Source organism: Bos indicus x Bos taurus, chromosome 17, assembly GCF_003369695.1.
Source record: "Bos indicus x Bos taurus breed Angus x Brahman F1 hybrid chromosome 17, Bos_hybrid_MaternalHap_v2.0, whole genome shotgun sequence".
Classification (NCBI taxonomy): domain Eukaryota; kingdom Metazoa; phylum Chordata; class Mammalia; order Artiodactyla; family Bovidae; genus Bos; species Bos indicus x Bos taurus.
In genome coordinates, this window is record NC_040092.1 from 54,603,015 (window position 1) to 54,630,039 (window position 27,025).

At 44.1% G+C, this 27,025-nt stretch overlaps 1 protein-coding gene across 3 annotated transcripts in view; it reads left to right on the plus strand.

Moving 5' to 3' along the window:
• Positions 1 to 23,516, plus strand: part of MGST2 (microsomal glutathione S-transferase 2) — a 37,447-nt gene extending 13,931 nt beyond the window's left edge. The window contains exons 3-6 of one of the 3 annotated variants that reach the window (XM_027567391.1): positions 17,725 to 17,795; positions 21,496 to 21,577; positions 22,053 to 22,231; positions 22,552 to 23,516. In XM_027567391.1, coding sequence (XP_027423192.1) covers positions 17,725 to 17,795; positions 21,496 to 21,577; positions 22,053 to 22,182 — 283 coding nt within the window. In that variant the 3' untranslated portion in view covers positions 22,183 to 22,231; positions 22,552 to 23,516. Of the gene's footprint in view, positions 1 to 17,724; positions 17,796 to 21,495; positions 21,578 to 22,052 lie in introns of those variants that run through there. The other 2 variants (XM_027567390.1, XM_027567393.1) reach the window with 2 other exon arrangements.
• Positions 23,517 to 27,025: the final 3,509 nt, after the last annotated feature.

A 27,025-nucleotide genomic window follows, 5' to 3' on the forward strand; every position in this document is an offset into this window, starting at 1 on the left:
TCTATGCAATTCAGTTCACTTGGGAGTGAGCTGGAGGCTCTGTGTGCATGGGCAGGGCTTACTGAGTGTGCAGCTTCACTAAAGGTTGACGGGTCACGAGGCAGCTTTCTTCTTGGGGGGAACCCCAGATGTCAGTATCTGTAGGTCATCTTTATGGGACCATTTATTTTCTCTTCGGAAGAAAACCCTTAACCTTCCTTAGGGGGAGGAGGGACTATGGGGTGACAGGGGAGGGTGGGTATAATTGGCTTGCCTGCTAGCAGTCTGACAGTGTGGCTGGTGAAGGAAGGACACTTCTTCCATGGTACAGTATATGAATTTGCACCATGATCAACACAGAGCTTCATCCCCACCTTCCGCTGTTCCTGGGAATGCCCGGAGAATCCCTGGTTCAGTTTCTCCAGGCAATAATCTTCCTGAATCCTGCAAAAGATTAAGGGCAAGAGGACAAGGGGACAACAGAGGATCAGATGGTTGGATGGCATCAGTGACTCAATGGACGTGAGTTTGAGCAAACTCCAGGAGATGGTGGAGGACAGGGAAGCCTGTTGTGCTGCAGTCCATGCGGTCACAAAGAGTCAGATGCAACTTAGCGACTGAACAACAACTCCTGTGATGGAGCAGTGGGGGTGGGTCTCAGGTGGAGGGGAACCGAAGCCCACCTTCTACAGTCTTTCAGCCAGTTCTTCTGTTTTGGCCTTTGACCTCCAAGGGACTTGGGCCCCACTTCCTGAGCCTCTGGGATCCTGGGACAAAGATTATCTCAGTCCTCGTTGGTTCTTTCTCCTGCAGGCTCTTAGTTCACTTTCTACACCAGCCCACTCAGCTGCTCTTCCCTGTGTTTGCTCCCATGCTCCCTATTCTTGAAGATTTTATATCTGTTTTTTGATTCCTTAATTGGCATGTTAGTGAGGTTTCAGGAGGGAGAAGAAATAAACATGGGTTCAGTCTGCCATTTTAGCAGGAAGTCCTCATGACGTGTTCCTGACCCCTTCTGGACAGCCATTTCCCCCACTCAGCAGAAAAAGGGTCTTATGCTCAGTCAGTCAGTTCAGTCACTCGGTCGTGTCCAACTCTTTGCGACCCCATGGACTGCAGCACGCCAGGCTTCCCTGTCCATCACCAACTCCCAGAACCTACTCAAACTCATGTCAATCATGTTGGTGATGCCATCCAACCATCTCATCCTCTGTCATCCCCTTCTCCTCCTGCCTTCAATCTTTCCCAGCATAGGGTCTTTTCCAGTGAGTTGGTTTTTCGCATCAGGTGGCCAAATTATTGGAGTTTCAGCTTTAGCTTCCAATGAATATTCAGGACTTCCAATGAATATTCAGGACTGAGTTCCTTTAGGATTGACTGGCTGGATCTCCTTGCTGTCTAAGGGACTCTCAAGGGTCTTCTCCAACACCACAGTTCAAAAGTATCAATTCTTCAGCGCTCAGCTTTCTTTATAGTCCAACTCTCACATCCATACATGACTACTGGAAAGACCATAGCTTTGACTAGATGGACCTTTGTTGGCAAAGCAATGTCTCTGCTTCTTAATCTGCTGCCTAGGTTGGTCATAGCTTTTCTTCCAAGGAGCAAGCGTCTTTTAATTTCATGGCTGCAGTCACCATCTGCGGTGATTTTGGAGGCCAAAAAACAAAGTCTGCCACTGTTTCCACTGTTTCCCCATCTATTTGCCATGAAGTGATGGGCTCGGGTGCCATGATCTTTGTTTTCTGAATGTTGAGCTTTAAGCCAACTTTTTCACTCTCCTCTTTTACTTTCATCAAGAGGCTCTTTAGTTCTTCGCTTTCTGCCATAAGGGTCGTATCATCTGAATATCTGAGGTTATCGATATTTTTCCTGGTGATCTTGATTCCAGGTTGTGCTTCATCCAGCCTGGCATTTCGCATGATGTACTCTGCATATAAGTTAAATACGCAGGGTGACAATATACAGCCTTGATGTACTGCTTTCTCTATTTGGAATCAGTCCGTTGTTCCACGTCCAGTTCTAACTGTTGCTTCTTGACCTGCGTACAGATTTCTCAGGAGGCAGGTCAGGTGGTCTGGTATTCCCATCTCTTTCAGAATTTCCCACAGTTTGTTGTGATCCACACAGTCAAAGGCTTTGGCATAGTCAATAAAGCAGAAATAGATGTTTTTCTGGAACTCTCTTGCTTTTTCGATGATCCAATGGATGTTGGCAATTTGATCTCTGGTTCCTTTGCCTTTTCTAAATCCAGCTTGAGCATCTGGAAGTTCACAGTTCACGTATTGTTGAAACCTGGCTTGGAGAATTTTGAGCATGCTTTGCTAGCATGTGAGATGAGTGCAATTATGCAGTAGTCTGAACATTCTTTGGCATTGCCTTTCTTTGGGATTGGAATGAAAACTGACCTTTTCCAGTCCTGTGGCCACTGCTGAGTTTTCCAGATTTGCTGGCCTATTGAGTGCAGCACTTTCACAGCATCATCTTTCAGGATTTGATATAGCTCAACTGGAATTCCATCACCTCCACTAGCTTTGTTTGTAGTGATGCTTCCTAAGGCCCACTTGACTTTGCATTCCAGGATGTCTGGCTCTAGGTGAGTGATCACAGCACTGTGGTTATCTGGGTCATGAAGATCTTTTTTGTACACTTCTTCTGTGTATTTTGGCAATCCACTCCAGCACTCTTGCCAGGAAAATCCCAAGGACGGAGGAGCCTGGTAGGCTGCAGTCCATGGGGTCGCAAAGAGTCGGACACGACTGAGCGACTTCACTTTCACTTTCACTTTCTGTGTATTCTTGCCACCTCTTCTTAGTATCTTCTGCTTCTGTTAGGTCCATACCATTTCCATTCTTTATTGTGCTTATCTTTGCATGAAATGTTCCCTTGGTATCTCTCAGTTTCTTGAAGAGATCTCCAGTCTTTCCCATTCTATTGTTTTCCTCTGTTTCTTTGCATCGATTGCTGAGGAAGGCTTTCTTATCTCTCCTTGCAATTCTTTGGAACTCTGCATTCAGATGCTTATATCTTTCCTTTTCTCCTTTGCCTTTAGCTTCTCTTCTTTTCTCGGCTATTTGTAAGGTCTCGTCAGACAACTGTTTTGCCTTTTTGCATTTCTTTTTCTTGGGGATGGTCTTGATCGCTGCCTCCTGTACAGTGTTACAAATCTCCATCCATAGTTCATCAGGCACTCTGTCTATCAGACCTAATCCCTTGAATCTATTTCTCACTTCCACTGTATAATCGTAAGGGGTTTGATTTAGGTCATACCTGAATGGTCTAGTGGTTTTCCCTACTTTCTTCAATTTGTCTGAATTTTGCAATAAGGATTTCATGATCTGAGCCACAGTGAGCTCGTGGTCTTGTTTTTGCTGACTGTATAGAGCTTCTCCATCTTTGGTTGCAAAGAATATAATCAATCTGATTTGGGGATTGACCATCTGGTGATGTCCATGTGTAGAGTCTTCTCTTGTGTTGTGTCTTCTCTTGTGTGAAGAGGATGTTTGCTATGACCAGTGCATTCTCTTGGCAAAACTCTGTTAGCTTCTGACCTGCTTCATTTTGTACTCCAAGGCCAAATTTTCCTGTTACTCCAGGAAGCTCTTGACTTCCTACTTTTGCATTCCAGTCCCCTATAATGAAGTGGATATCTTTTTTGGGTGTTAGTTCTAGAAGGCCTTGTAGGTCTTCATAGACCTACCTTCATAGACATTCATAGCTGAACATAGGTGTTCAGCTTCAGCTTCTTCGTCATTACTCGTCGCGGCCTAGACTTGGATTACTGTGATATTGAATGGTTTGCCCTGGACATGGATAGAGATCATCCTGTCATTTTTGAGACTGCATTCAAGTACTGTATTTTGGACTCTTTTGTTGACTATGATGGCTACTCCATTTCTTCGAAGGGATTCTTGCCTACTACTACAGTAGTAGATATAATGGTCATCTGAGTCAAATTCACCCATTCCAGTCCATTTTAGTTCACTGATTCCTAAAATGTCAATGTTCACTCGTGCCATCTCCTGTTTGACTACTTCCAATTTGCCTTGATTCATGGACCTAACATTCCAGGTTCCTGTGCAGTATTGCTCTTTACAGCATCAGACTTTACTTTCATCACTCATCACATCCACAACTGGGTGTTGTTTTTGCTTTGGTTCTGTCTCTTCATTCTTTCTGGAGTTATTTTCCACTCTTCTCCAGTAGCATATTGGGTACCTACCAACCTGGGGAGTTCATCTTTCAGTGTCATATCTTTTTGCCTTTTCATACTGTTCATGGGGTTCTCAAGCAGTTAACAGCATCTAATGAGAATCTGACAACTTTTAATTTTCATACAATTACTTATTATTTCATACTTAATTTGTTTTTATACTTATCTTTTATTTATAAAGTGGTATTCTTACATCACTATCACAAATGGGAACGATTTAATTTTTTCCTCATTTGTTTGAGTAAAAATGTTGAGAAGTATGGCAGAAACCAACATATTGTAAAGCAGTTTTCCTTCAATTAAAAATAAATAAATTTTTAAAAGTTGATTCATAGAAAAATAGTGAGTATAGTAGTAGTGGTTTAGTCGCTCAGTCATGTTCAGTTCTTGCAACCCCATGGACTGTAGCCCACCAGGCTCCTCTGTCCATGGGATTCTCCAGGCAAGAATACTGCAGAGGGGTGCCATTTCCTTCTCCGGGGGATCTTCCCAACCCAGGGATCAAACCCAGGTCTCCTGCATTGCAGCCAGTCTCTTGCATTACAGGTGGATTCTTTACCAACTGAGCCACCAGGGAAGCTGGTAAGAGAATATGGATAGGCTAAATTTTTGACAGTAATATATTAATGTTTGAATTTTGGGAGATACTATTTATAAAATGATCAAGGGAGGAAATTCTGCATCTTCCCACTTTGTCTTTCATGATCTGAGAACTTCCTGTTGGTGTTGGATTTTCAGCAGGTTAAATTCTTGGGCCAATTCTGGTTCTATGTTTGTTCACACAGTTTTCACAAATTTGATTTTCTCCCTTGAAGGTCTCATGGCCTCGTCAGTAACAGAAATGCTGCCTTTCTCCCACTCTTCCTCTTGCTGCTTTGCCCTAAGTGTAGCCAAGAAGAATTATGACTAAGTCTTTCTTTGAGTGGACCTTGACAACATCTCATAGCAACTACTCTGACTACCCCTGAAGTGCCTGTTTCCTGTCCGAGGGTCACCTCAGATTGAATATTTGTCAAGTAGAGATGATTCTTATGGAGCCAGTTTACCCGAGTCGCTCGGCCAGTTACTAACCCCTTCTCTAGAGACCCCCTTCATTTCCTCTTCCCTTCCTCTAGGGAGGGCCTTCGGGGTGACTCTAGAGTTTTGCAGCCTTTTGCCAGAATACATTCTTTGAAACTGTGAAAATAGCAACTATAATTTCACCAAGGGCCATTTCTTCATGTTATTGCTAAGCTTAGAAAAGTCTTTCTAGTCTAATTTGAGCACCTTGATCCCTTTAGATTAAAGGCTTTTCTAAATCTAAAAAGTAGATCCAAATAATAAATTAATCTTGTAATTTAAATATATTTCCTCTGATTCTATCCTCACTGGAAGAGAAGAACAGCTGCTGATGACCTCATTCTTTTTCATACACTCAAGGATCATTATTAAATGTCTTTCATCTTCTATATTTTGAAGCTAAGTAGCACAAATTCAGCTTTTTTTCAATCATTAAAAAATTTGGTTGTTCTCTTTAGACTGAAAAAATTTTCAGTTTCTAAACCTGGAGCCTAGGAACGTATGTAGTATTCCAGCAATGATTCCATCAGTTCAGCATAAGGTGGAAGAATTACCTCTTACTTCCATCTTATATATACCACTATTTGCTTAAATGCTGAATTATTCAGTTCCTATTCCCAGATTAACTGGCCATAAGACAAGAGTAAACCCAATCATCATGAACCTGAGAATTCTTTAGAAATATTATTCTTTTTATACTCGGTTACAGTTCTGTCTTTTTTTTTTTTTTTGCCATTTTATTAACTTCTTGTAGTCACTTTGAATTCTAATCCTGAAATTTAGAAACTAAAATTATTGACTATAATGCTTGTCTAAAAACCATGGGAAAAAGGAAAATCACAAAATAGTAATTTTTCAAATATTCTGTAACAATAAGATTTTAGTAATGAGTCAGCTCTTTGGTAGGAATGACAAAAATGATACATAATAGGCAATAAACACACTTCCATCCTCCTTAGAAGTGTACTGATCTTAGACATTAGCTGAAAGCACAAGCTGTACTTATCCACTGAGTTAGAAAGGGCTCGAGATCTCCGAGATGAGAGAATGACTACATGAGGAGCTTTTCAAACTCCATCCTCCTCTAAAGCCTACCTGTATTTGTCACCAGGGGCCATGGTAAAACAAAATGCCACAGCCTGGGTGGCTTCAGTAACAGGTATTTATTTTTTACAGTGATGGAGGCTGCACGTCTAAGATTGAGGTTCTGGCTGCTGCTGTTTCTGCTGAGAGCTTTCTTCTCTTGGCTTGATGTGTCCTCACATGGCCTTTCTTTATTAGAGAGAGCGAGCGAGAGGGAGAGAGTCTGCTGGTGTCAGAGAGCTCTCTGGTGTTTCTTCTTATAAGGACAGCAATCCCATTGAATCAGGATGCCCCCTTTTGGACCTCATTTAACTTTAATTACTTTCTTACTTCAAATACAGCACCCTAGGGGTTTAGAGCTTCAGCATGTAATCTTTGGAAAGACACAAACATTTAGTCCATACTACCAGCAGACAAACAGCTTCTGTCCCACAAGCTGGGTGATTCTCAGGCAGTCAGAGGAAGAGAAAGTGAAAGCTGCTCAGTCATGTCCGACTCTTTGTGACCCCATGGATTATACAGTCCATGGAATTTTCCAGGCCAGAATACTGTGGGTAGCCTTTCCCTTCTCCAGGGGATCTTCCCAACCCAGGGATCAAACCCTTGTCTCCCTCATAGCAGGCCGATTCTTTACCAGCTGAGCCACAAGGGAAGCCCCAAGGGATAAGCGGCAGCTAGAGTTTGGTTGAAATGCAAGCCTCACCTCCGCATCTCCCCATGCTGTTCCTTGGCAGCAGCAGCACTGAAGGGATGGTAGGATTCATGCCCTGCTTCCATCAGCAACAGTCTCCCTCTGGGGTCCCCGTATCAACAGTTACTTGACAAGGGACAATTTAGATAGTTATAGGTCTAGATAAAAAGATATCTCTGACAACCTCTCATTCCCAAATCTTTTCTGAGCATATTGACCTGTTGCTGTGGTCAAAAGCCAGCAGATCAAGGCTGCTGCTGCTGCTCAGTCGCTTCAGTCGTGTCTGACTCTGTGCAACCCCATAGATGGCAGCCCACCAGGCTCCCCTGTCCCTGGGATTCTCCAGGCAAGAACACTGGAGTGGGTTGCCATTTCCTTCTCCAATGCATGAAAGTGAAAAGTGAAAGTGAAGTCGCTCAGTCATGTCCGACTCTTAGCGACCCCATGGACTGTAGCCCACCAGGCTCCTCCATCCATGGGATTTTCCAGGCAAGAGTACTGGAGTGGGGTGCCATTGCCAGGCTGGATCATCTATTAATAGCGCAAGTAGCTTATGGCAGTGTGCAACCTACTGAAGTTTCAGAACAAGTCATCAAAACGAAAGAAGGATAAAGAGGAGCAGCAAAAATCTTGAACGAGGGAAGCCGCCTTTAAGTTGCCTTGTCTGCCTTTTATTTTTTAAAATAAAAATACTTTAAGCATAAGGGCTTCCCTTGTGACTCAGATGGTAAAGAATCTGCCCACAATGTGGGAGACCTGGGTTTGCTCCCTGGGTTGGGAAGATCCCCTAGAGAAGGGCATGGCAACCCCCTCCAGTATGCTTGTCTGGACAATCCCACGGATAGAGGAGCCTGGTGGGCTACAGTCCACAGGGTTGCAGAGTCAGGCACGACTGAGTGACTAAGACACACACATTGTAAGCATGGAATTAGAAGTGTTCTCTTGACTGTTCAAGTTTTCCCCTTTGCAAATGGTTCAGATTTTTCTAGGAACAAGTTTGTCATAGGCAAAGATTCACATTGAGTGTTCATGAGAAATCTCTCAAACAGCAGAAATATTCAGAAGTGTTTGAGGCCAGAGATTTCCCAAGTAATGTATATACACTGAGGGGGCGCAGTAAGGGATCTGCTGTGGGAGTGAGGAAAATATTGGAGCTCCTATTTATATTTGCTCTTAAAATACCATCTTTTAATTTCTATGTGTTTTATAATATGTGTGATACTCTTTTCCAGTCGAATGTATTAGCTGTGCTGGTGGATCAGTCCCATATTCCCAGTGGTTTAATACAATGGAACTTTATGTCTTGCTCACTGTCAAAGCCTCCATGGGTGTTCCTGGTTGGGTGGCTTTGCACATGGTCATTTAGGGGCCAAGGCTTCTTCCATCCAAGGGTTTTGTCTCTGTCCAGGTGCTCAAGAGTTCTCTCTCTTCAACCAGTGTGTGGGGCAAGGGGGCTTGGCATACCATCTACTTGGCCATCTGGCTCAGGAGTGATATATTTTATTTTAATTTCTTTCCATTGGCAAGAAGTGGCCCCATCAAAATCCCAGGAAGCTGGAAAGTGTATCCTTGACCAGGCAGCTACCACATAGCACCAACGTTGTACCATCCTTGTTGTCAGCCAGCGCTCTCTGCTCTTGCAGGACATGTGGATATTTTTATTTGATCAGGGTTGTGCAGTTTGAAAAAGTCAGAGACTGGGGTTTTAGGCACTGTGCCAGAACCAAATATGTGGTGAGCTTTGTAGTAACTACACATGATGATGGAGACAGGGCCCAAACAGTCCTTACTTCAGATCTATGTTCATTGTTCCCAGCCCTTGGGTCCAGGCAGCAATCTGCAGTGGTCATGTGTCCTGAGGTCCCAGGTCCAGAACCCCTTGGAGCTGGGGATGGACCATGAGAACTTGCAGTGGCTTTGACCATTCAATCTCCACAGACTCCATCAGCCCATCCTCTAGGGTGACCAACTCTTTCCAGTTTGCCCGGGACTTCCCCAATTTTATCACTCCTGTTTCTGTGTCCCAGGAAATCCCTTAGTTCCAGGCAAACCAGGACAATTTAGCTGGGATTGTCCTGGTTTTTAAATCAAAGACCTGTGTTCTAAAAACTTCTTCGGTGGGGGGCACACCAGGATGGCTGGTCACCCTACTGTCCTTCTAGCAAAGACTCTTTCTGTTATTACCCCAGGTGGGATCTGAGGCTTAGGGTGACATCTGCCTGGAACCTCGTCCCTCATCTTTCTGTGGGATGCTTAAATATCAAGCTCAACATTCAGAAAACTAAAATCATGGCATCTGGTCCCATCACTTCATGGCAAGTAGATGGGGAAACAATGGAAACAGTGTCAGACTTTATTTTTTGGGGTTCCAAAATCACTGAAGATGGTGATTGCAGCCATGAAATTAAAAGACACTTACTCCTTGGAAGGAAAGTTATGACCAACCTAGACAGCATATTAAAAAGCAGAGACATTACTTTGCCAACAAAGGTCCATCTAGTCAAGGCTATGGTTTTTCCAGTGGTCATGTATGGATGTGAGAATTGGACTATAAAGAAAGCTGAGCGATGAAGAATTGATGCTTTTGAACTGTGGTGTAGGAGAAGACTCTTGAGGGTTCCTTGGACTTCAAGGAGATCCAACCAGTCCATCCTAAAGGAGATCAGTCCTGGGTGTTCATTGGGGGGACTGATGTTGAAGCCGAAACTCCAGTACTTTGGCCACCTGATGCAGAGAGCTGACTCATTGGAAAAGACCCTGATGCTGGGAAAGGTTGAGGGCCAGAGGAGAAGGGGACAACAGAGGATGAGATGGTTGGATGGCATCACCAACACAATGGACATGGGTTTGGGTGAACTCTGGGAGTTGGTGATGGACAGGGAAGCCTGGCATGCTGTGGTTCATGGGGTCACAAAGACTGAGCAACTGAACTAAACTGAACTAAATATCAAAGCACACAGGATTATAGTGCAAAAAGGACTCTCAGCAGGGAATATAGTGGACACATGTGTCTTCCCGTAGAGTGGACGCGCAGGAAGCGGGGCAGCCCGGGAGCGGTCAGAACCACTCTGCTCCCGTGCAAAGGGAAACTGACACAGCTGCTGCCAGCCGATTTCTGCCCCATTTCTGTCCATAAGGAGTTTTTCCTGAGAATCTCCTGTAATAATAGATCTGGCTTCATGTCCAAAAAGAGACCATCAATTATTTTCATTTTGGTTTTCCTGTCAATGTGACTGTAATTAGTCACCGATAGGATTGCGAAGAACACATTTTCAGAGCTTGGTCCCCCTGAGTTAAACAACGTCTGTGGATGGCTCACTGTGAATGAGCTGTCCCGGCACACATCCAGGCACGGACCACTTAACCTAGCTGTGGGGTCTGCGGAGGCCCGAACGTCCTGGTGGTAAAGGATGTGGTCACATGGTGAAGGGGATGCGAGAAGTCAGACCGAGCAGCTAGAATGGGATTCCAGTTATTTTAGGGCCAAGAAGTACTTGGTGTCTCCAGCAGGCAGCAACTGTTAGAAATAGTGGGCTCCCAGGCTGGCTATCAAACGTGGCGCTAGTGGTCAAGAATCTGCCTGCCAATGCAGGAGACACAGGGGAGTCGAGCTGGATCCGTGGGTCAGGAAGATCCCCTGGAGAAGGAAATGGCAACCTACTCCAGTATTCTTGCCTGGGGAATCCCATGGACAGAGGAGCCTGGAGGGCTACAGTCCATGGGGTCGCACAGAGTCGGATATGACTGCGTGCACACAGCTCAGGCTGGCTGGCAGAAGGTGATAGTGGACGTGGACAAAGCCTCGGGGCTTAGGGCAGGTCAGAAAGGAGGGACCAGGAGAAAAGTACAATGAGCGCACCTGGGACACGGGTCAGGGCGAGCCCAGCAGTGATTCACTGCCGAGTCTCATTCCTTAGGAGAGGAGGGTGCAGGGATAAGGTGCCCCAGCGCTCCAGGCTCTGCCCTCCGGGAGCACTGATGCAGTGACTCTCACATCCCTGCCCGTTGCCCCTGCTCCTCTGGGCCTCAGCACCCCTTTCCCCATCTTCTCGGTTGCTCTCTGGAGCTCCAGGGCTGTGGGCGGGGACAGCCCTGCTGGCTGGTGTTTGACGGGAGGGGCCGTGCCACTGCCGTGTCCCAGGCCCCCCGTCCTGTGAGGGCGGGACCCCTCCCAGGCTCTAGAGCCTTCCGCGACTGCTCTTGGGTGCTCTGTGGTCTGGGGCGGGGAGGGTGGGGGCGGCGGCTCTCCCCGGCTCTTTGCCGCTTCTGTCATCTGCGGCACAGCACTGCCCGCACCTGGAATCTCAGCCGTCCTTCATGAAGACCGTCCTTCAGCTTTCAGCCTGGTCTCCACTCAGGGGTGAAAGTGGTTCCCTGGCTTGGGTGGGTGTGCGGGAGACCCTTGAACATATGTTCGTTTTCCTCTTTGCTCACCCCTTCTTGCTCAGAGGCCCTCTTCTTCTTGTAGATGAGATATGAAAGTGCTGGTACATCTCAGCACGTCTGGAAGGATGCCCACAGGGGCCACAGACCCGAGAGGATCCGTCTCTACAGAGTAGCCTGGGCTTGGCTGGGATGCTTTTATATAACACCATTGCTCTACCTCACGTGCCCAGCCAGGACCACTAGTGCAGCGGGGAAAAAAAAAAAACCCTTCTAAATAGTTGAGATTTTTATGAAGAATAAGATGGACTGCTTTCAAGGGTGATTTAAAAAAAAAAATTTCATTGCGGCTAATTTTGAGTTGTGTTGTGGAAAAACTTAACCATTAAATTTGGAATATCGTAAGGTGTTTTACTCCCTTGGAGGAGGGCATGGCAACCCACTCCAGTATTCTTGCCTGGAGAATCCTATGGACAGAGAAGCCTGGCAGGCTATAGTCCATGGGGCCACAGAGAGTTGGACACTACTGAGCGACTCAGCACAGCACAGCAAGGTGTTTTACAAGACTAGATAGAAGAACTATAAAAGCACTGTAACCCACCAGGCTCTTCTGTCCATAGGATTTTCCACGCAGGAATGCTGGAGTGGGTTGCCATTTCCTTCTCCAGGGGATCTTCCCAACCCAGGGATTGAACTTGGATCTGTATTGCAGGTAGATTCTTTACCGACTGAGCCACCAGGGAAGGTTCTAGATAAAAGGACCATTGTGTTTTGTTTCCAAAAAGGATCACAGAAACATCCAATGAGTGTGGAAAATAGAGCAATCTTCTACTATTATTCTCTTCTGCTTCACGGAGACAGGTCCATGCATTTAGCTGAGGAAAAGGAAGTGACTTTTAACATAGTTGTAATTATTCTGACCATTCATATTTATAAAGTGTCTTCTTGTTTAAACTACTGCAATGACCTACATTAGTGAAAAAGCAATCATCACAAGCAAAATAGTGCCAGGGAGGGGAAAGGGCATAAAGGCAAATCTCTGTTTTTCCCCGAGTGTGAGAAAGTTGTGGCAATGATTTGTGAGGGTGTCAGTGTCAGAGTCTGGACGAGACATTCCTTAGGTCATTCTACTGGTCTTTCGAGACTTTAAAGGCAGCAGTAGACAATGAAGAGGAAAGCTTTTGACATTTGTATTCTGCATTTCTGATGTGCCAGGGGTCTGATGATTGCTCCCCTGGCTTTGAGAGTTGAGTGGGTGACTTCACTGTCGTCATTGCCGGTGAGGGGTTAGAAAGGTTCACTCATGCTTCTGACTCTGCACCAGCCATGGGCTTTATATGAGCACTGAGTTATGCAGTTAATTATGCAGCTTTCTTACCCAGCTTTAGTAGATGGTTGAATGATTATCAGGGAGTTTTTTCTCATGTAGTTGAGTCAAAAACTAATAAGGTTGAGTTGACCCATCTGCAATTTCCTGTAGATTTCATGGAGAATGAGGAAAGAATTACACTTTATAATTATGCTTTGTTCTTTTTTTTGTTAGAGGTTTTCTTTTCAGATTTATTGAGGTATAACTGACAAATTAAAATTCTACGATATTTGAAGTACACAATGTGATGATTTGACACACACATAATTTGTGAAAGAATTTCCCCCATTGAGTTAATTAACACATCTCTTACCCTTTACATATTTACTCTTTTTGTGAAAACACTGAAATTTTACTTTCTTTCGTGGTTGTTCAGTCACTCAGTCGTGTCCGACTCTTTGCGACCCCATGGACTGCAGCACACCAGGCTTCCCTGTCCTTCACCATCTCCTGGAGCTTGCTCAAACTCATGTGCATTGAGTCAGTGATGCCATCCCACCATCTCCTCCTCTGTGGTCCCCTTCTCCTCCTGCCTTCAATCTTTCCCAGCATCAGGGTCTTTTCTAGTGAGTTGGCTGTTTGCATCAGGTGGCCAAAGTTTTACTTTCTTAGCAGACTTCAATGATACAATAAAATGTTATCAGCTAGAGTCACCGTGTTACATATTAGATCCTCAGTTCAGTTCAGTTCAATTCAGTCGCTCAGTCATGTCCGACTCTTTGCGACCCCATGAATCGCAGCACGCCAGGCCTCCCTGTCCATCACCAACTCCCAGAGTTCACTCAGACTCACGTCCATCGAGTCAGTGATGCCATCCAGCCATCTCATCCTCTGTCGTCCCCTTCTCCTCCTGCCCCCAATCCCTCCCAGCATCAGAGTCTTTTCCAATGAGTCAACTCTTCGCATGAGGTGGCCAAAGTACTGGAGTTTCAGCTTTAGCATCATTCCTTCCAAAGAACACCCAGGGCTGATCTCCTTCAGAATGGACTGGTTGGATCTCCTTGCAGTCCAAGGGACTCTCAAGAGTCTTCTCCAACACCACAGTTCAAAAGCATCAATTCTTCGGCACTCAGCTTTCTTCACAGTCCAACTCTCACATCCATGTATGACCACTGGAAAAACCATAGCCTTGACTAGACGGATCTTTGTTGGCAAAGTAATGTCTCTGCTTTTGAATATGCTATCTAGGTTGGTCATAACTTTCCTTCCAAGGAGTAAGCGTCTTTTAATTTCATGGCTGCAGTCACCATCTGCAGTGATTTTGGGGCCCCCCAAAAATAAAGTCTGACACTGTTTCCATTGTTTCCCCATCTATTTGCCATGAAGTGATGGGACCAGATGCCATGATCTTAATTTTCTGAATGTTGAGTTTTAAGCCAACTTTTTCAGTCTCCTCTTTCACTCTGACCTTAATAACTGAAAGTTTGTACCCTTTTATTAGACTCTCCCTATTTTGCCCACCCTCAGGCCTTGGCACTCACCATTCTGTTTCTGTGAGATCACCTTTTTTTTTTTTTTTTTTAAGATTCCACATGTAAGTGTTACCGGGGACTATTTGTCTTTCTCTGTCTGGGTTATTGCACTTAGCATAATGCCCTGCTGGTTTGCCTAGGTTGTGGCAAATGGCAGGATTTCCTTCTTTTTAAAGATTGAATAATATTCCATTGTGTGTAAATATATCATATTTCTTTGTCCATTCATCCACTGCTGGACACTTAGATTGTTTCCATATTGGCTACTGTGAGTAACACTGTAATCAAGATGAGAATACTGATATCTTTTCAAGATAGTGATTTCATTTCCTTTGGATATTTGCCTGGCAGTGGGATTGCTGGATTATATGGCAGTTCTAGTTTTAATTTTTTGAGGAATCTCCATGCTGTTTTCCATAGTGGTCGCATCAATTTACGTTCTCACTAACAGTGTATAAGGGTTCTCTTTCCTCCGAGTTCTTGCCAGCACTTGTTCCTTGTCTTTCTGATAATAGCCAGTTAAAGAAGTGTGAGGTGATATCTCATTATGGTTTTGACTTGCATTTTGCTGATGATTAGCAATGTTGAGCACTTTTTCATGTACCTGTTGGTCATTTATGTCTTTGGACAAATGTCTGTTCAGGTTCTCTGCCCATTTGTAAACTGGGTTGTTTGGTTTTCTCTGCTATTGAGTTGTATGTGTTCTTTCTATATTTTGGGTTGTAACCCCTTATCGAATTTGTGGTTTGCATGTATTTTTTTCCCATTGTACAGATTGCCTTTTCATTTTGTTGGTGACATCCTTGCTGTGAAGAAGCTTTTTAGTTTGATTTAGTCCCACTTGTTTATTTTTGTTGCCTTTACTTCTAGTGCCAAATCCAAAAACATAATTACCAAGGCTGATGTCAAGGATATTTTCCCCTAAGTCTTCTTATATGAGTTCTATGGTTTTTGTTGTTGTTGTTATATTCACTGGTTTGTTGTACTTTTTTAGATTCCACCCATAAGTGATATCATATAGTATTTGTTTTTTTCTGAAGACCTCCCTTTAACATCTCTTACATGTCTAGTGGTGATGAACTCCCTCAGATTTTATTTCTAAAATTCTTTATCTCTGCCTCAATTTTGAAGAACATCTTTGCAGGGTAGAGTTTTCTTAGTTGGCAGTTTTTTTTTTTTTTTTTTTCCAACACTTTGAATATATCTTCCCACCCGCTTCTGGCCCACCAAGTTTAAAACTGTTTCATTGCTTGTGATGGTCCTGTAGGACCTGTGAATGCAAGCCTCATTGGCTATCAGAGCTGAGTAGTTTGGGGGCCTGTCCCTTAGGGAGCAACAGCAAAAGCTGGGGTGCCAGATGTGTGTGCAAACTCCTTCTGGACAGATGCTGGCAATCTCATTTTATCAATGGAGTGAATTGAAGGCAGTAGGTAAGGGAAGTGCCCATCGGCTTCCATGGGCACCAGGGAGGATCTCATCTAGCCCTTGGATACGTGCTAAACTAGAAGCAGGGTCTCCAGGCATCAGCTTGTAAGTCTGGAGGAAGACTGGAGACAGGACTTTTTGCCTGCTTCCTCTGCACTGAGCCCCAGATGGTTAGCTGTACTGAGTGTTCATGCACTCTGTTAAGAAATGCTTCTTTGCTTGCTACAGTCCTGTGGGTCTCATGGATGCAAACCCTGTGGGGTTGCATTTTGAGGAAACCAGCCCTCAGGCGGAAGTCTTTAAACTTGGAGTGCGAGATGTGCAGTCTAACCCCTTTGCTCCTCAGGGAGAAGCTTGGGGTTGAGGATTTCCTCCTGAATGTATGATGCTGTGATAGGGGTGAGGAGAGTGTGTCTCAGCTTCTCTTGCTTGTTTCAGTGTGGCCTTTTTTTGGCCACACCAAAACTGAGATCCTGCAAGATCAGCTTGCAGGATCTCAGTTCCCTGATGAGGCCCTGAACCTGGGCCACAGCAGTGAAAGCCTGGAATCCTAACCACTAGGCCACCGGGGAACTCCCACTATGGCTGCTTTTATATTTGCCTGATGTGTAGGAGTCATTCAGCTGGTTTCAGGATTTCTCGCAGAGGGAGTTGCTCTGTGTGTGTCTACACATTCATTGCACCTGCAGAAGGAGGGAAGTTTAAGAGCCTCCCATGTTAGCATCTTGGTCACAAAAGAAAACAAACTAAAACAAAACACGACCCCCCCCCCCCTGCCCACATTGAGGAAAGAAGAGGGAAAAAAGAGAAAGAGAGAGAAAAGAATCATTCAAGGTGACCTGGGTTAGAAGACTCAGCCTTTAAGAACAAGGATCAACTGTTTCTTGGTTGTTTGCCTCGTAACCTTACATATTCAAGCTTTAAGGCTTAAGGATCCTGCATCCATCCTTAAAGGAAGGATGTAGGATCATTTCTAATCCTGTAGACTAAGACTCTTCCACCAGGATCAACTCAAGACCTTATTACACATTACATTAAAGTTTTCTTTTACTCGTTGTGATATTGTCAGCAGAGAGCACAGCCAACCTAACCAAGATCACTTGGGGGCATAGCACAGGAAGGAAGATGAATATAATTCATCTTTTTTCCTTTTGCTAGGTGCAGACGAATTAATTATAGTTCCCAGATAATGATTCCCTTTTGCTTAAAATAGTATCAAAATTTCCACCCAAGTCTTCTATGAATAGAAGCAATTTGACTTGACATTAGACAGAGCTTTGGGGTCTGGAGATGACACAGACTTCCTCTGATTCTCTGGGAGGCATCGTCAGCTTGGGTTCTCAGTCTTTAGTTTTTTCCTCCATAAAATGGGAATGAAATGTGCTTCATTCATTTCAGGAGGTTTTAGGGGATTTCTTTGAAAACCATTTAATACGATGAGCAACTCAAATGGAAGGCACTGGATGTAAGAGAATTCTGGGCAAGAAATCCATTTAATATGAATGAGCTATTTACTGGGTTCTTTAGACAAGATACAGAATGATCTTTAGGCTCAGAATTGGAACCATCTGTAGGCCTGTCTTTTGGAAAAGAGCTATAATTCTACTGCTGGCAACTTACATGTAGAAGAGTGATTCTTGGCCCCGCTCTGAGGTTTGAAAAATGTTTGAGTCTCACCTTGAAACACTAGAGGTGCAGATGATAAAGAATCTGCTGGTAATGCAGGAGAGCTGGGTTTGATCCCTGGGTCAGGAAGATATCCTGGAGAAGGGAATGGCTACCTACTCCAGTATTCTTCTCTGGAGAATTCCATGGACAGAGGAGGCTGGCGGGCTACAGTCCATGGATTCCAAAGAATCGGTTACGATTAAGTGACTCACTCATTCACTTGAAAGACTAATTTTACCTATAAGGACACTTATGCTCTTTAGGTTAATTCTTGTATTATTTTTGTAAGAAGAGGCTGGACATTTACCTCTAGGTGAAAACTCACTGCTTTGGTGTATAGTTTTCTCATAGAATAACCTACATCTTTATTTTTTTCCTGCAGGCAAAACTGTGTGGAGTTTTACCCAATATTCATAATCACATTGTGGATGGCTGGATGGTATTTCAACCAAGGTAAGTTTAAAAGACAACTCTGTTCTCATGATGCCTGTGGTCCTTACAGCCATTAAGTAGCAAATATTCACCTACACATCTACGGATCCTAGAAATTGTTTTAAGCAAAATAAGCACTGTCTGTTTGCATCAAAGAGCAGTGTGCTACAGATAGGCTAACTTTGGCTTCATTCAATTTAATTCAGTGATTTTTTTTTTTTTTTAATAATAACTTGGAACAAACCAGATGTGGGGGACTCCAGAATGAAGATGACATGTGATTTTGGCTTCAAGTCTAATACTCTATAAATTCTAATTTATCTGCAGGAACAGAACACAGAATTAACAGTTCACCCTAGTTATTATCGGAGAAGGCAATGGCACCCCACTCCAGTAATTTTGCCTGGAAAATCCCATGGACAGAGGAGTCTGGTAGGCTGCAGTCCATGGGGTCGCTAGGAGTCGGACACGACTGAGGGACTTCACTTTGACTTTTCACTTTCATGCATTGGAGAAGGAAATGGCAACCCACTCCAGTGTTCTTGCCTGGAGAATCCCAGGGACGGGGGAGCCTGGTGGGCTGCCGTCTGTGGGGTCGCACAGAGTCGGACACAACTGAAGCGACTTAGCAGTAGCTAAGCAGCTAGTTATTATAGCTAATGTTTATTGAGTACTTACTTCATGCCAGGTACTTTTTTTTTAATTAATTGGCTACTCGGGGTCTCAGTTGTGGCACGTGGGCTTCTCTTGTTGTGGAGCACAGGCTCTTGAGTAGTCGCAGGCTTGAGTAGTTGCGGCATGCAGGCTCAGAAGTCTTGATGTAATGTGGAATCTTAGTTCCCCAGGGATCAAACCCATGTCCCCTGCATGGAAGGCACATTTTTAACCACTGAACCACCAAGGAAGTCCCTGCCAAGCTTTGTTTTTAGATGTCACACATATATTATCTCTTATGTAGCACTTATAGGATTAAAAACCTCTTATGAGGTAGGTTCCATAATTTCTGCTTTATAGGTGAGGAAACTGAAGTACAGAGTGGTTAAGTGTTTTGTCCACCTTAGCTTTCACCAGTATAGAAGAAAATTAGCTTTCAAGTTCAGAGCAGGGTTTATAGGTATTTGACCAACGACCCATGTGCTTTTTCTTAGGAGTTTCCAAGAATGTGGTCTACTGGATGTAGAAACTTTGTAAATATCCGTTTTCTATTTGAATGGGGGATCCTTGGGGAGCTGAGGGCTTTACTGAAACTCTGCCTAGCCCTTTCACAGGTCAGATTAGCACCAACTACCTTTTTGGAGAAATTCAATCTCTTTTTTGTCTGATAACTCTCATGGCCTTATTTGCACTTGACATTTGATTGTTAAGATTTAAATCAACCAAAATTCAACTGCTTTTCAAAGGCAAGGTAAAGTCGATCAGTTGTGTCCGACTCTTTGCGACCTCGTGGACTGCAGCCCACCAGGCTCCTCCGTCCGTGGGATTCTTCAGGCAAGAATACTGGAATGGGTTGCCATTTCCTTCTCCAGGGGATCTTCCCGACCCAGGGATCAAACCCAGGTCTCCCGCATTGCAGGCAGACATTTTAACCTCTGAGCCACCAACCCTGTCACAATTTTTTTTTACTGTCAACTGAGAAATTTCAGATAAAATATCCTGCAGAGAAAGACTTAACTCTATTCCAATTCACCTTTTTTTTTAAAACCCCTGAAAGGCAAGAAGGGTCGTTTCCTGTCAGGTGAGACCGCATTCACAACTAATGAGAAAAGAGCCTTTGGCGGTGGCCCTCGGCCTGTGACATTTGACCCTTTGGATTTCACTGCCATGGGCTGAATGAGGCTGCCTGCCTGTCAGGGGAGGGTTTCTTGGGTATCTCGTTGTAATTTTCATTCTTTCTCATCCAGAGTTAGGTGGCCTATTACTGCCTTGACCAGTTCTCATTGACTTTGTGGGAGCAGTTGCTTGGAAAGGGAGTTTCAAGAACCACGGTGCGCTCAGGATCTCCCCTTCCTCACAGGCCAGGTGGCCCTGCCAGCCCTTCTCCTCCAGCTCTTTGCTGGACCCTGTCCTTCTCATCCTTCAGGGCCCAGCACAAACAGCACCCCTCAGAGGGGCCCTCCCTGACCCCTTCCTAAAGGTGAGCCCCCAGTTCCCCCTGGCCCAGCCCCCTTTGTTTCCTTCACAGCATATTCAAGCCTGCACTTCTTTTCTCTTCAGCATATTCCAGTCTGTACTTCTCCCTTTGTCTTTGCTGATAAACCCATAAGGGCAGGGAGCTTATGTCTTTTTTACTGCAAACCTCAAACCTTACAATAAGGATACTTGGTACAGTATGTAGTAGAAACAAACAAAAAAAAGTTTGTGACCTAATAAAATTATGAATTTAATTTTATCCATCATACCAGAGTCCCACAAACAGACTTCTAGTGTTTTCAAGAGGGCTCTGGCAATTTGCATCTGTGACTTGCTGAGGAAAAGAGAGGGTCCCTAGTACAAGAAAGATACCAAGATTGTTTTTTATTGGACAAGATGGCAGAATATCACCCTGCATTCCACATTTCTTTTAGGTAAAATGTGTATTTGGTTAAACGCACAAATCTCAAGGGTACCATTTAATGAGTTTTGACAAATGTGTAAACCTGTCTCACTCAGATCCCTATCAAGATGTGGAACGTGACTACCACTCAGAGAGTTTCCTCAGGTTCTTCCCCATCCCTTCCAGAGGCAAACAGTGCTCTGATGCTTTTCGTCATAGTTTAGTTTTGCCCATTTTAGAACTGTCCATAATTGGAATCATATAGTATGTACTCTTATATAACGCTTCATTCACTCAGCAAAACGTTTTTTGGATTCTCCATGCTGTTGCAAGTTGTCCATTTCTTTTCATCGACAGTGGGGTTCCATATTGTATGCTTATCACGGTTCGGCTATCCATTCTCCTGTGTATGGATTCCCAGCTGTTTCCAGTGTTTGGCTGTGATGAATAAAGCTGCACTGAATATTCTGAACAGGTCTTTTTATGGATATGTGCTTTCATTTCTCTTGGGTAAATACACAGGAAAGGAAGGACTTGCTGGGTCAAAAAGTAATGTTTGGTGTTTTAAGAAACTACCAGATCTTTTCCCAGAGCGGCTGTACTGTTTTGCTTTCCTACCAATAATGTATGAGGATTCTAACATCCCCAACATTTTGTGCTGTCCATCTTCTGAAACTTTTACCACCCTGGTAGGTGTGCAGTGGTATCATTTCCTTATGGCTTTATTTTTAAATGAGAGGGAACATTTTTTTAAGTTTTTTTTTTTTTTGCTGCTCTGGGTCTTAGTTGCAGCACGCAGGATCTAGTTCTTGAGCAGGGATCGAACACTGGACCCTTGTATTGGGAGCATGGAGTCTTAGCTGGTTACTGGATCACCAGAGAAGTCCCCTCATTGTGGTTTTAAATTGCAGTTTTGCTGATATCAAATGATGTTGAATAATGTTGAAACATTTTCATGTGCTTATTGGTACACTTGCTTATATTGCTATGTGAATTTTCTATTCAAGTATTTTACCCATTAAAAAATGGTTTTTCTTTCATTATTGAATTGTCTGAGTTCTCTATACATTCCACACACAAGCCTTTGTCAGATACATGTTTCGTGAGTGTTGCCTCAGTTTTCACACCACATTTTGAGAGTCTGCCATCATGTTCTGTGTCTTTGCTTTTTTTTTTTTTTCTCTCTAGTTTTTGCTACTTGTCTGGGTCTGGTGTACATCTATTCCCGTCATCAGTATTTCTGGGGATACGCAGAAGCTGCTAAAAAAAGGTAAGGAGCACCCAAGGATTGTGTATTTGGACAGAAGGTAGCAGGATGGTCTGTGTTAGCTTCCTGTTCCTGTAGTGTAGCACCGATGGCTGTGATGACAAAAATGACGCACGCTGCCGGCCCACGGCCAAGTCTCACCAGGCCTCCACACTTAGGTGTGAGGCAGAAAACTGAAGGGATAAAACTGTGCTCTAAGTGTGCACCCTTTGACCACTGCACTTTAAATCCTTGCAAACATTTTGCCCTATCTCCCAAAAGTTGCCAAGGAAATAATCCTGCCCAGCCTTGATGATTCTTTGAATGTTCAAAGGAGCTAGGCATCTTCTCTAATTTATTTGATGAATCAAAATGTTCAAGTGCAACAGCACACAAGTTCTGGGCAGTGTTCATAGGAGAGGTCTGCTCCAGGCTCCCCGGCTTCCTCCCTGTAACCCCATTTATTCATCACCTTTGTCTCTCTCATATCTGCCCACAGGGTCACTGGTTTCCGGCTGAGTCTGGGGGTTTTGGCCTTATTGACTGTCCTAGGTGCCGTGGGGATTTTGAACAGCTTTCTGGATGAATACCTGGACATCGATATTGCCAAGAAACTGAGGCACTTCTAACATTTCACCTTCCTTTGTGCAGATGCTTATAGATGCTTCCACTCTCAAGGTTAGATGGTGCCACTTGTTCCATTAAAAGAAATAAAATTCTCTCTCTTTTTTGAAATGGCTTTATAGAAACATACCTTTTAGATTTCCTGAAATTTGCTCTGAGGGCAAGTGTCCTAACACCAGTGGATGTGTGCTGAGCCCTGGTTTTAGAAGCACATTCTGAAGTCATGACTCCTCATGTGGGTAGAAAGCAACCTGACCTGTGTCTGGGGCTTTCCATCTACCACCTCCATCACTTGCCTCTAAGACTGCTTCTCCCGTGATGGGGAGTTCCAGACAGGTGCTGAAAAGGCTCTGAGCCCATTTCATTGGTTGCAGGAATGCCACAGATGGTGGAGGAAGTCAGCAAACACATAAAGTAGCCAGAGAAGAGAGTCATCAACTAATTGCACAAGACCCAGCTGGCTGTGAAAATGGACTTTACAAAGTAAAAAGAAAAAAAATCTGTCATTTCAAGAAACCACCCAGAGATGAGTGCCTGGGGAATACCTTGCCCCTGGATAGGGGAGAGAGAGGTCGTGGTCATGACTGGAGAACCTAGGCTGGGTTCCACTGCACACCCGCTGTCGTGCGGGCTGGGGGCCTGCTGCTGTTGGATCCTGACGTACAGTCACGGTCTACCACAAGGCTGATGACCTTCACTTTCTTCATCTGGAAAATGGGCATGAGTCTTCAGGAACCTTAGGGAAATGGAATTGTGAGCATATATAACACTGTTTTAGTATCAGGAGAAGGACTCTCTGTAATTTCTCTAAAGAAAGTGACAGCCTGAATCTTCAAGCAGCTTTTTATTGGGACTTTTTTGGTGTGTGGGTACAAAGGCAGTTACAGAGACCATGAGTAATAGAGAAAAATAAAGGTATTAAAACACTAGTGTTTCCAGAATAGAAGGGGAGAAGACACGAGCACCTCTTGCATCCCAGAGGGCAGTGTGAATAGCCCAGAGCACGTTGAGAACCATCAGCCTGGGATCCCTAGCTCTCTGACTCTGGCTAAGGCAGCTTGCAGTGGAGGTCGTGTAGCAAAGAATTGAAGACACCAGAGCCAGTCAACGCTAATCCTGTTCCACCACTCGCTGGCTATCCTACCGCAGCCCTGGTAGCTCTCTGCCTCAGTTTTTTTCCTCGGGTATAATGGGATTGATATCTTACAATGCCGTGATTCTATGGTCTTTTTACTTTTTAGTATTCTGATCATTTATAGTGACTCGTATTGTGACATTTTAATTGTTTGGTGCATTGAAGACAATAAAGGAAGAGAGTGCAAAAATTTTTGACCTGAAAGCACAATTTCTGCAGACTCATATCCTTTGGAAGTGAGAAAAAACCCACAACTTTTCCACATCTTACTCTCCAGGCTTTGTAAACACTTTGAATTTTGCATTTAAATTGGAACTGTTTAAATATGTAAACTGAAAACATACACACACAGACACACACACACAGTTTGGTTAAACCACACGTGTAGAAAATGAAGATGGGCCCACCAGCATATCAAAACTTTGTATCTCTACAGTATCTGAACTAGAACTTATTCCCTTTGTTCTAATTCTGTTGTCACCAAGGCAACCACTTGATGATTTTAATTCATATAAATTTGGCTACAGGGAGTAAATGTGCTGGCCAGAGAGATGTAAGTTTTTGAGATGTTTGACATACGTATTTTTTGTGTATTAGTAAGTTGACTGGTTTTATTTCCCTTTGTTTTGGCCATGTGGTGTATGTGGGATCTTAGTTCCCTAACCAGGGATCGAACCTGTGCCCTCTGCGTTGGAAGTGCAGAACCTTAACCATTGGACCGCCACGGAAGTCCCTGTTTTGTTTTGTTTTTTGATTTTATTTTTAGCAATCAGATTCCTTGTCTCAAAAAGTCAATGTTATAAACAAAGGGAGAAGAAATTTTCTCTATTAATAGAGCCTTCAAAAGCATAAAACCCAACTGGTAATGTGGGGTTCTTGATCAAAGCCTAGTTAGGAAAAAAAAAAGCTATGGGAGACATTTGGCAGAATTTGAATACGGAATAAGAATTCAGTATTAGGGAATTGTGTGTTCAGGGCAATAATGTTGTTGTGGCTAGGGAAGAAAATGCCCTAATTCTTTGGCGTTGTACGCTGGGAGGTTGTGGGGTGAAGTAACCAGCTGTGTATAGCTTTGAAATAGTCCCACAGAATATATATGTGAAGCATATATGGTGAGGTGTAATAAGCTTCAAATTGAGTTGGTAAGTGTATAGCTCTTCATTGCAGTATTCTATTTTTCTGACTGTTGGAAAAGGTTAATAACAGAAAAGTTAAAAAATCTGAAGCAAGGTTAAAAGCTAAAGGAAGGTTCTTTGTAGCTCTGTAGATTTTTTTTTTTTATGTTGAGAGCTGTATGCTTGACTTGGGATCAGTGTTAGGAACAGGGCCATAGCATAAGTTGTAGCTCGGCAGCTGTCCTGGACATGGCTCAAGTGTGTGAGTGCTGTGGGCTAAGTCACTTCATTCGTGTCTGATTCTGTGGGACCCTGTGGACTGTAGCCTGCCAGGCTCCTCTGTCCATGGGATTCTCCAGGGAATAATACCAGAGTGGGTTGCCATGCTCTCCTCCAGGGGATCTTCCCAACCCAGGGATCAAACCCATGTCTGTTTCCTGCATTGGCAGGTGGGTTCTTGACCACGAGCACCACCTGGGAAGCCCCAAGAGTGTGAATGATGCCCTAATTACCTCTGCTTGTTATGCAATGAGACACGTGTCTGTGGTACCTTGTCCAGAGGACAGCAGCATGAAATCTAATGTCCTCACAACTTAAAAAGAAGTTAGATAAAGGACTAGTTCCACGAACAAGTAGCCCTGCTCTCTTCCAAGGTATTTTTCCTCCCCTTCTTTTCTTTGCAGGCTTGGTGGAAGATGAGGTGTGGCTAAAATGTCATTATAAGGAAAAACATCAAGTCTTTGTTTTCTTTAACCCCATTTCTCTAGATATTAATAGAACCTTCCTTGAAAAGATGGATTAAAGGCAGAAATAGCTCCTTTAATGCTTCTGAATGTTCCTTAACTTTCAGCAATAAAATACCTCCTCACGGGGCCAGATGCCCAGTGACTTCTTGGAAAAATGTTTATTCTCTCCCTCCTTCTTTCCCTGTTACCCACTTGCTGTACTGAGATTTTACAAAGGTCAACATGAGTACAAATAAGGAATCATTTTAAAGGAGAAAGGTATTCCATCCATCCAGGGCAGTAAGTAAAAACATGTGGTTTTAACTAATCCAGACCAGGAGAAGTACTCAACCCTTCTCAGGCTTCATGATTTATTGGGTTGTCAGCCTTTCCATCCCCACCCCCAAATCAGTTGAATTTTGACCTCATGTCACTAAGCCTGTATCACTGGGACGAGGCCCAGTGTCACACTGCTTTTTTCTCCATGCTCTTATTTGTCAGCTGGTCTGGAACCACAGCCCACCACGGGTAGGGTTCAGTCCCTACCCATGGAAGGGACTCTTCTTCCATAGTCAAGTTCATTCTTTCTCTTGGTTTGTATGTATTAAAATGCACCTTTGGTTTGGATCTATTTTTGATGATGACCTTATTCTGTTCTTGTGGCCTCTTCTGCTTCATCCAGACAGTTTTGACACATGATCCTTTACTATGCCTTTTAAAGTCTGATGGAAAGCCTTAGGTCAGGTCTTCTAGAAGTGGAGTGGAGTCACATGTGAGTGATTTGTTAACAAAGGGCTCCCAGGAGGGGGAAGCTGAGGGAGTTGGCGGGGGTGGGGACAGGGCAGAAAAAGGCAGGAAGCCTAGCAAGGGAGTACCTTCTGGCGAAGTCCCAACCTCTGCCAGCTCCTGCAGGGGAGCTCGCGATAGAAATGCTGTCTCAGGGTTTGTCCAGGCAAGTTAACTGGGTTTTCACGCTCCTGCACCAGCAGGCCATTGGCTCAGTGAGTCTGGAGGGATGTAAATGTCTAAGCACGTTCAACTCTGTGGGTGTTGTTGGCTGAGCCGGGCTCTGGCGGGAGACCGCCCTCCAAAGAGACGCAGCTGGAGGTAAGACACCCATGGTGTGTGTGTGTGTGCCTGAGTCTGGAGGGATGTAAACATCCAAGCACGTTCAACTCTGTGGGTGCTGTTGGCTGAGCTGGGCTCTGGCGAGAGACCGCCCTCCAAAGAGACACAGCTCTTTGGTAAGGCACCCATGGTGTGTGTGTGTGCATGCGCGTACCTACAGTGTCCATTAAAGTGGGGCGAGGCCTACTGTTACTCTCCCACCTAATATATTCCTTGAGTTTTCTTCCTTCTCAAATGAAACGTGTACTATCAGTTTTCCAAGTTCCCTGAGTGAACCAGGTAGAAGCTGAGCTGTCTTGGTTCTGAATCCCGGATGGATCCAGTATACTCCTTTCATAGATGACTCTCTTACTTTTGCCACATTCCCCCGGAGAGCAAATTTGGAATGTTTTAACAGTGTGGTGGAATTAAAAAGGCTGGGAATGATTGATTGATCTCCACTGTTACTTAAATGTTTAAATAGTGATATCAAAATTTCGAGACAAGAACTACAGTTAATCAATTAAAACCCAGGCATAAAACGTTTATCTGCTTAATTAGGGCCGGAGCGCCTGTGACAGTCCTAAAAGAGACTTTTTTTTTTTTAAAGTAATGTTTCTTTTTGTTTTCCTTTGGCCATGCTGTGAGGCTTGTGGGATCTTAGTTCCCCGACCAGGGACCGAACCCTGTGCCTCTTGGCAGTCAAAGTGTGGAGTCCTAACCACTGGACTGCCAGGGAATTCCCTAAAATAAACTAAACTTTGGA